General features: G+C 38.6%; 1 protein-coding gene across 1 annotated transcript; it reads right to left on the bottom strand.

Annotated features, from left to right (window-relative positions):
* Positions 1 to 4,781: 4,781 nt before the first annotated feature.
* On the bottom strand, positions 4,782 to 5,714 carry LOC140613369 (olfactory receptor 4C11-like). Its single transcript, XM_072791900.1, has one exon. The coding sequence runs from the start codon at positions 5,712 to 5,714 to the stop codon at positions 4,782 to 4,784; it is 933 nt and encodes a 310-aa protein (XP_072648001.1).
* Between the last annotated feature and the right edge of the window lie 4,750 nt (positions 5,715 to 10,464).

The following is a 10,464-nucleotide window of genomic DNA, read 5'->3' as shown; positions in this document are numbered from 1 at the left end:
TGTGTGGTTAGCTTCTGTGTTTGAGTTTTTTCTAATTTTTTGAGGGATGCTTGAGTTTCAGTGTATTTCCCTCTTAGGACTGCTTTTGCTGTATCCCAAAGATTTTGAACGGTGGTATCTTCATTTTCATTAGTTTCCATGAATCTTTTAGATTCTTCTCTAATTACCTGGTTGACCCATTCATCTTTCAGAAGGATGCTCTTTAACTTTCATGTGTTTGAGTTTCTTCCAAATTTCTTCTGGCAATTGGGTTCTAGTTTCAACACATCATGGTCTGAAATATGCAGGGGATGATTCCAATATTTTGGTATTGCTTGAGACCTGATTTGTGACCCATTATGTGGTGTATTCTAGAGAAAGTTCCATGTGCACTTGAGAAGAAGGTGTATTCAGTTGCTTTCAGATGGAAAGTTCTGTATATATCTGTGAAATCCATCTGGTCCAGCGTACCATTTAAAGCTCTTGTTTCTTTGGTGATGTTGTGGTTAGACTATCTGTCATTTATGGAAAGTGTCATGTTGAAGTCTCCTACTATTAGTGTATTATCTTCTAAGTATGTCTTTACTTTAGTTATTAATTGATTGCTTTACTTGGTAGCTCCCATATTAGGGGCATAAATATTCATGATTGTTAGGTCCTCTTGTTTAATAGATCCTTTTTTTTTTTTTTGATAGAGCCTTTAAGTATGAAATAGTGTCCCTCTTCATCTCTTACTCCAGTCATTGGGATAAACTTTATTTTATCTGATGTGATGATTGCTACCCCAGCTTTCTTTTGAAGACTATTTGAATGTTAAATGTTTCTCCAACTTTTCCTTTTTCAGCTGTTGGTGTCCTTCGGTCTAAAATGAGTCTCTTGTAGACAGCAAATAAATGGGTCTTGCTTTTTTATCCAGTCTGAAAACCTGCATCTTTGTGATAGGATCATTTAGCCTTTTCACGTTCAGAGTTACTATATAAAGATATGAATTTAGTGTCATCATAATACCTATTCAGTCCCTGTTTTTGTGGATTATTTCTTGGTGCTTCCTCTTTCTTTTACAGGGTCCCCCTTCCTATTTCTTGCACAGCTGAAATAGGTTTGGTGGTCACATATTCTTTCAATTTCTGCCTATCTTGGAAGCTCTGTATCTCTCTTTTTATTCTGAATGAGAGCCTGAATGTTGAGGTGTGGAACGGTTTTTATTGATTTTATGGGGGGACCTCTCTATCTCCTGGATCTGAACGCCTGCTTCCCTCTCCAAGTTAGGGAAGTTCTCAGCTATGATTTGTTCAAATTCTTTTCTGGCCCTCTGTCCCTCTCGGCACTCTCTGGAACCCCAATTATATGTAGATTTTTCCTTCTGGGGCTATCATTTATTTCCCTTAACCTTTCCTGATGGTCTTTTGTTTTTCTCTTTTGTCCTCAGCTTCCTTCCTTGACATCAACTTGTCTTCTATGTCACGCACTTTTCTTCCACCTCATTAACCCTGATTGTTAGGACCTCCAGTTTGGATTGCGTCTCATTTAATTGATTTCTAATTTCAGCCTGATTAGATCTAAATTTTACAGTCATGAAGTCTCTTGAATCCTTTATGCTTTTTTTTTCAGAGTGACCAGTAGCTTTATAATTGTGCTTCTGAAATGGCTTTCTGACATCGAATTGTATCCCAAATTCTGTTACTCTGTGGCAGAGAGAACAGTTTCTGATTTTTTCTTTTGTGGGAATTTCTTCCTTCTAGTCATTTTGCTCAGTGCAGAATGGCTGTATGAATGGATTGAGCCAAGAATATCAACTACAACCTAAGTAAATTTCATCCTAGATGATTCTGCCGTGGTCAGAGACTAGAAATTGAGAACATAGATCAGAATGAAATAAAACAAAAGGAACACTAAAATGACAAGCAAATTTAAAAAAAAAAGTAAAAAATAAAAGGCCAAGGATCCCAAAGAAAAAGAAGAAAAAAGAAGAGAAAAAAGCAAATGTAAAGAGGAAAAATAAAAGAAAAAAAAAGGAGAGGAATAAGGGAGAGGGGGATTGGGAAATATTGGTGGTGACGAAGGTGTAGTGGAGGGAGAATGTAGTCTACCTGAGGGGTCCTAGAGGGTGATCCTTTTGTTTCTGTGTATATTAAGTTCTGTATGTTAGAATCTACTCAGTCCCAAATTTATATAAACAGGAAATACTTGTAGAAAGCCCCAAAACTGACCACCAAAGCACCAATGAGATAAAAGAGGGGGGCAGAATGGGAATACAAATCTCACAGAATGATCCAGCATGGTATACCACTTGGTTCTGGGTGTATTCTGGTCATGTTTTAGAAGGTAAATAACTTCCACCATTGTAGAACAAAATGAGGCAGAGAAAACAAAAAACACAAAACAAAACAAAAAAACATATCTTGTATATCTCCCAAAATTAGGTTGAGTATGTTGAAGGGAATCTAGAAGTGGAAAATATATCTAAGACCTATGAAAATGGTCTTAATGGTTTAAATATGAAAGTCAAAAAGGAAGAAACTTAAAAATGGTAAAATATTGTAGCTAAGGTTGGAAAAGTAAAAAAAAAAATTGGAAATTTACAGTCTGATATACAAACGAGTTGTACTGGAAAAAGGAAAAAACAAAAGGAGGGATGCCTTCTAGTTCTATATACTGTAAATCCCTTGACTTCCCCTGGAGCTTTCCAGCGCTGCTCGGTCAAGAACTTGCTCTTCCCCTGTCCTTCCAGCTGGTCTTCTGGGGGACCAGAAGGGGAGGGGCCTGCTGTGCTGATTCTCAGGTGTGTGCATCTGGGGGAGCTGCCCTCCCTCCCACTGGGTTCCAGGCTCCGTGGGAGCTGTTTATCCTGTGATGCCCCTTTTCCCTGGCAGCCCCACTTTGTACCAGGCACAGAGTGACACCAGGAAGAACAACCACACTGACGGGGGCCAGCTCTCCAGCCCTGAAGTCAGCTCCCGCAGTAACCACCACAGCTCCCAGTCCGCAAGGGCCTGGATGCTCCAGGGGTTACAGGTTGCTGACCTGCACAGCTCCGGGTCCAACCGCGGCATGAACGTCCTCACTGTCCTGGACCTTCCCAGCCTCGGTCTGTCCCGGGGGAGCGCAGGATCCTGGACTGTGCCCCCTGGTGCCCTGGGATCCAGGGCCTGCGCTGCTGGAATCGCGCTCCTGGGGTCGCAGCACCCGAAGGCAGAGGGTGCAGCCCCCTCCACAGGGAGCCGCCTCCTGACCTACTGGCTTCTCCCCGAGGTCCCCCCGGCGCCCTCCAGCCCTTTACCTCACTTGGCCCGGGGTGTGTGGCATGCTCTCCCCTGGGGCGCACCTCCTGTGTTAGTGACCCCGGGGACCTGGGGGCTCCATTGCCCCTCCCTCGATCGGCCCGAGTCCCTTGCTAAGCGCCTTTCCATCCCGGAAGAATCCGGTCCAGAATTTTAATTTTCCCCTTTCTCCGGGGCTGGGATTTCCTGTCCCGAGGCTCCCTCTGCCGCCTTAGACCCGCTCCTCATAGGGACGCTCCCCGACTGAATTCTTTTTTACTTTTTTCCACCCTCCTACTTTGTTAGAAGCCAAAACCTTTCTATCTGTAGGGTACAGGCTATTCTCTCTTTAAAATCTCAGGTCAGATTTGTTGGTTTTCAGGATAGTTTGAAAGTTATTTTTGGAAGTTGGTGGGGCCAGGGGAATTGAGGCCCCTACTCTTCCACCATCTTGCCCATTTTTTCCCTTCAAACTAGGTTTTACCTTTCTCTACTTTGATCTCAGAAAATATGTTGTATCTATGGTGTATTTTAAATTCTTATTTAGTCTTGCCAGCCTAGATTATTTTCTCTCCTTCCCTCATTGGCTTACAGAATTCTCTTGGTATAGCACTTATATACCAATCACACAAATTAGCTGGATATCTCAATATTTTTGTAATATAACACTTTAAAAATCCCATACATAATGCATCAATTATGTTAATAGCCAAAAGAAACAATAAGAAATATATATATAAAGGATTTATGTATATTATATATTTATATTTAAGGTATGTGTGTGTGTGTGTGTATATATATATGTATACTTATTTATACACAATATGTATACACACACACACACACACACACACCTTTAGACCTTTGGTTCACTTGTGTGGAACTTTTTAAAGATAAACTAATGGGGGATCCCTGGGTGGCTCAGTGGTTTAGTGCCTGCCTTTGGCCCAGGGCATGATCCTGGAGTCCCAGGATCGAGTCCCACATCAGGCTCCCTGCATAGAGCCTGGTTCTCTCTCTACCTGTGTCTCTGCCTCTCTCTCTCTGTGTCTCTCAAGAATAAATAAATAAAATCTTAAAAAGAAATGAAAAATAAAAAAAATAAAGACAAACTAATGATATAATGTAAGGAATTTCTAACACAAAAAAAATAGTTCCATTGCTCTGAATGTGTTGAAAAGACAGTAAGATATCTTTTTTGAAACGTTCTATAGAGGTAATTACAAGTCATAAAATATTTTATTTATGGATGATCATTTTTTGAACACTTGTGATTGTATAAATATCTTTCTTATTAACATACCAGAGTGTAGACAGAGTTTTGAGCAGTGTTTCCTAATCAGCAACATCAGAAGTGAGCTCTCAATAAAAGAAAGAACCAGGCTGGCAATATAAGTAAGGGAAGCTACTAGTTTAAGGGCAGAAGTACCGAAAAAAGTAAGGAACTCTGGTGTGATATATTAGAGTGTGTTGTGTAAATCAGGATACACAGTATCATATTTGATATCTGTACAGATTAAGTAATCAACCGAAGTCCTCAATTCATCTTCTGCTTTCTGAGGTAATATTGATATGCCATAGCTTTCTCATGGCATTTTTCACTTCTGCATTCCTCAGTGTGTAGATAAGTGGGTTGAGAAAAGGTGTCCCAATAGTATAAAATACAGTTACCATCTTGTCCATGGGGTAAGTGGTTGGGGGGCGTGTATAAATGAATATACAGGGACCAAAGAATATGATTACCACAATGATGTGAGTAGTGCAAGTAGAGAGAGCTTTTTTCCTCCCTTCCGCACTGTGGTTTCGCAGTGAATGCAAGATGACAATGTAGGAGATCATCAGAATCACAAAACTGCTTGAGGAAATGCCCCCGCTATTAGACACCAACAGTAGGTTGATCACAAAAGTGTCCATGCAAGCAAGTTTCAGCAAGGGCTGCAAATCACAGCAGTAATGATCAATCAAATTGGGTCCACAGAAGGGCAATCTCAAAGCCAGGATAATCTGGGCTGTAGAATGGATAAAAGATCCAATCCATGCCAGAACAATTAGGATGGTGCAGACCCGCCGGCTCATGATGGTTGGGTAATGTAAGGGCTTACAGATGGCCACATACCGGTCAAAGGCCATAAGGATGAGGACTAAAACCTCCATGCAGCCAAAGAAATGCAGTGCAAAGACTTGAGTCATGCATTCATTGTAAGTTATGATATTTTTTGCAGAGAGTGAATCCACAATTAGTCTGGGGGCTGTGGAAGTTGAAAAGCAGGAATCAGCAAGGGACAAATAAAATAAGAAATAGTACATGGGGCTCCCAAGTGTCCGGCTGGACTTGATGGTTACAATAATAAGCAAATTCCCAACCACAGTTCCCAAATAAAAAATGAAAAATATTACAAATACCATTTTCTTTTTCATAGGATCTTGAGTCAATCCTAACAGTATGAACTCAGTAGTACTGTTATTTTGCTGCATTATTTCAGGCAAAGTGGGGAAAATGCAAGTTAGAAATAATTAATCTGCAAGGAATCATTCTGTGAAATGAATACTCTGTATTTGGAGGTTTAATCCATATGTTTGATCATGGAAGTGCCACTACCAGTGTATAATCCCCACCATTCATTTGTTTTCTTCTGAATAAAGTGGAAACCACAACATTTATTCACAACTTATTATCTTGGTTGCTTATGAAACAAGAAATAAAGCAATAACTATAGAGACCTGATTATTTAGGCATAATAAACATTAATTTAGAGGATTCGGCAAGAGAAGGCATCTTTCTGAGCTGAATGTGTTGTTTTAGTTTCTAGCAAGGATCTATTTGGATACAACTCTACAAAATGGGGAAAATTCATCATGATTTACATAATGCACTTTCATACTATTTCAACATAGTAGTTTAGTTGCAAAGTATCTTTCAGTAAATATTCTGAACATTCAAGGAATGATGTAGAAACATTTGATAGTGTTTTCCGTAATGAAACCTAAAAGAGAGAAAGAGAGAGAGAGGCAGAGAGGACAAGAGATAAACAATCAATATTTTAGCAGTGAATATTCAGTCAATTGGTCAGTCCATTGTGAAACGTATTTTTTAATCTTTTACTACCTCAACTGAGTTTAATTCACTGTTACTAATTCTTAATAATTTCTGTATTTTTACAGTTCTCAATTCAGTTTCTTTTTTTTTTTTGTATATCTTTTTTTATTGGAGTCCAATTTGCCAACATATAGTGTAACACCCAGCACTCAATCCGTCAGGTGCCCTCCTCAGTGTCTATCATAAAACATTTTAATTTTGTTTTAATTAAAACAATTATTACTTTTTTTTGAGAGATCACTGACAGAAAAAGAGAGAGAGTAAACATGACTTCAGTGGAGGGAGGAGCTGAGGGATGAAGTTTAGCCTTTCTCCTGAGAAGGGAGTTTGATACAGTGTTCGATTCCCGACCCTGAGATCATATCTGGGGCATAAGCAGATGTTTAACCAAGAGAGCCACTTGGAACCCCTAAAACCTTGTATCTTTAAATTTATACATTAATGTATTAAATTATTATATATAATAGTAAATTATATACGTACATATCAATGTATATGTATGTATATTCATTTATTTATATGTTGCATTCTTGGAATAGAAGTTAGGAGGATGACCTTCTCCATAATATATTTCATTTGAGAGTTCAAAATATGCCATAGTCATGCTGCATTAAACATAAAGCTTTAAAAACCTAATCCTTGTAGATTGTTTATTAATCACCTTGGCATATTACTAGTTCATACAAACTGTCTTCTGACATGGGCTGCGGGAAAAGCAAGATTCCCAGGGCCACATGAAGGTTTAAGTGTTTGATAAGGTGGGTGAGTCAGCTGTAGAGCCAATTCTGGACTCAGGGACTTTACACCTCATGCCCCAACAACACTGCCATTCACTACAGGTTCCACTGTAGTTTCCAGAGATGGCCAAATACATTTTTTGTCCAAATCCAGTAAAGAGGAATGAAATCTTGTTCATGGTATCTAACAATTAAGTATTATAAAAGCATTATCTATCTATCATTCTATCAGTCCACCTATTGATCTATCATCTATCTACCCATCTACCTATCTACCTATCTAGAAATTTGTATAGTTCACATAATAATAGAAGAGTGGCATACATGAAAGAAGCAAAATAAAGAAAGTGATTTTTATTTGTTCACTGTTGATTTTAAGCATCTAGAAAGAAGTACATATTTAATAATAATAAGTATTCATAAAATGAATGAAAATTTTAGGAGAATTTACTCTTGATACAATCCAATACTCTTCCGTCCTATTCAATACTCAGTTACCACTGAAAAAGACTCCTATTCCTTCCAAAGTAAAATCATCATCTCTGTGGAGTATTTTCTGGGACACTCAAATAGGTATTATTTCTATGTGATTATCTCTCCACCAGGAACTGATGTCCATTTCTTTTATTCCAACTCCTCACCTTAGATTGTAAAACACTTCTAGAAAATTCCCTAAACCTTCTATCTTTCCACAAACTTAACACGTAAAAACGTGTTAGGTGTGCACTGTAGCATTGATCAGATAAATTTTCTCTGAGCATTAAATACAAGTAAGTTAATCCCCAACACAAATCTTACCAGTTTCGATATGAGCTTATCCAAAGGTTAGGATGTTCAGTCATCCTCTTTTCTTCTCAATAAAGAAAAGAATTTCTCACTCACATGAAAATTAAAGAACAAAAAAAGTGTTCTAAAATTCTGTCTGAGCTCTTTGCTGTCACTGAGGCTCAGGTTCTTGCCTGCATGCCAAAGATAAAGTTGGTCTTGATTTCATCCCACACCTTCTGAAATCAACTCTCACATGGAATTTTTACTGGGAAATGCTTCTCTTTTGCCTTTCCTGCAGCGGTATTTAAACAGGAATGATGCATAATATAGGAGTCTGGGGAAAGTCATTCCCTAAAGTGTCCCTTTTCTTTTAATTAAAGCACATGAACTAGGTGTGATACAGAACTTAAAATTCAATATGTATTAATAGATTATGGGGAAAAGGTGATCTCTTCTTGCAATTAAAGGTGTTAAGTAGGGTCATAAATAATATCTTTTGAATAGAATGAGAAACCTGTGATTACCACTAGTGGTCTAGAGTCCAGAACTTGGTATCTGATATCATTATCCAAGAAAGTGAATTAATACTTCTTAAGGAAATGGCTGATTCTAGGTTTGGGGCAGGGAATGTGCAAGATGAATTGGAGTACCTTGTAATGCTAGAAGATAAGGATGCTAACACATACACGCACATGCACAGTCACTCACAGTGTAATGAGAATATTACAGAGGGAGCCAATGGAAAGCCCTTCCATCGCCTAGTGCCAAAAAATGGGAAAAAATATTGAGTAACACAATCAATGACACTGATTTGAAATGTACCTCATTGTTTAAAAAATCCACAAGTTGTTATTGATATAACCGCTTATATAAATAAATAATAAATCAGAGACAATAGACAAATCTCACATTAAAAAGAATTTCTGGGTAGCCCTGGTGGCTCAGCGGTTTAGTGCCAACTTCAGCCCCGGGTGTGATCCTGGAGACCTGGGATCGTGTCCCATGTCAGGCTCCCTGTATGGAGCCTGCTTCTCCTTCTCCCTTGTCTCTGCCTCTGTCTCTGCCTCTGTATCTGTCTCTCTCTCTCTCTCTCTGTGTCTCTGTGTGCGTGTGTCTCATGAATAAATAAATAATATCTTTTTTAAAAAAAGAATTTTTAATGATTTTGTAGGTTGCTCTCAAAGGGTTACAGGATGATTCTCAATCTCTTATTTGTGGGCTCTACCCAAGTTAAGTTCCTTTCAAAAGTCACATTGTGGAATGAGGAAAGAGGACTAAACCTACAGAGGAGAAATCTAGCAATACCACCTTAGCCAGGTGATCAGGTTAAAAGCAGTGGTGATGAGTCACACTGAAAGTATGTACCTACTGGTATGATGTGATGCATATGGCACTTTGTCCAGTAACCTTTGTCCCATAACCCACAACCCAAGTCTAATCCTGAGTACAGTACCAGACAAACTCCATGTGAAGGTTTTATAAAATGTTGGCGTAGTTCTCCTTAAAACTGTCAAGTTCATGAAAAACAAAAAAATGAAAGGAGCCCCCGGGTTGCTCTGTTGGGTAAGCCTCCCACTCTTGTTTTGGCATGATCTCAAGGTACTAGGATCCAGCCCAAGTAGTGCTCTACAATAAGCTTGGAGTCTGCTTCTCTGCCTCACCCTCTCTCTCCCTCTGCACTTCCCACTGATTGCACACACACACAGACACATACACACTCTCTCTCATAAATAAATAAACAAACAAACAAATAAATAAATAAATATTTTAAAGCTCAAGAAAAGTTAAGACTACACATACTGTAATGGGCACTGAGTAAGCTATAGAATTGTTTTATCATTATACTATACACCTGAGACTACTAGTGCTGTATGTAATCATACCTGAAATAAAGAAAGAAAAGAACATTAGGAGAAACTGTTATGTCTGGAGGTGGAGAAGAAGACATGACTACTGCATGCAACGTGGTATGCTGGCTGAGATTCTGGCAATGAAAAATGGCATTGGTTAAAAACAAAGTAAACAAATAAAGTACAGTTGTTAGTTAAAACTAGTGTGTTCATATTTGTGACAAATGTGCCATGTTATTTAGGATGGTAAATGGGGAAACTGAGAGCAGAGTATATGGGAACTTTGTATCATTTCCACAGTTTTCCTAAAAATATAGATCTGAATAAAATATATGTTTATTAAAAATAGATAACTTATTTCAATTAATATGTCATCAAAGTTTATCTGTGTGTAGCATGGGTCAGAAACTCCTTCCTTTTCGATGCTGAATAATATTCCATTGTTCACATGCTACAAAACTGAACTGCAAAGTCTATGTCCCATTTTGAGTCTAAAGACTAGAAAGTGCTATAATCCAGTAAGAGGTGATGTCCCAGTTTAGTCTATCGGCAGGAGGAAGCTGAGAATCAAGAAGAATTAATGTGAAAGTGACAAGCCGTCAGACATGAAGAGCTAATGGTTCAGTCTGATGTCCTCCAGGTAGGACAATTCCCTCTTACTCAGGGGAGGTTAGCGTTTTGTGATTTTTCAGGCCTTCATCTGGTTTGATGACAATCCTACATCAGGGAGAGCAATCTACTTTATTCTTCTGCCAATTCAAAAGTTACTATCA

Source organism: Canis lupus, chromosome 21, assembly GCF_048164855.1.
Source record: "Canis lupus baileyi chromosome 21, mCanLup2.hap1, whole genome shotgun sequence".
In the NCBI taxonomy this organism is placed as follows: Eukaryota; Metazoa; Chordata; class Mammalia; order Carnivora; family Canidae; genus Canis; species Canis lupus.
This window is presented reverse-complemented; position numbering and strand designations above follow the sequence as displayed.

Bases quoted from the DNA above. Each gene is read 5' to 3' on its own strand.
- LOC140613369 (XM_072791900.1), bottom strand. From the start codon at position 5,714: ATGCAGCAAAATAACAGTACTACTGAGTTCATACTGTTAGGATTGACT.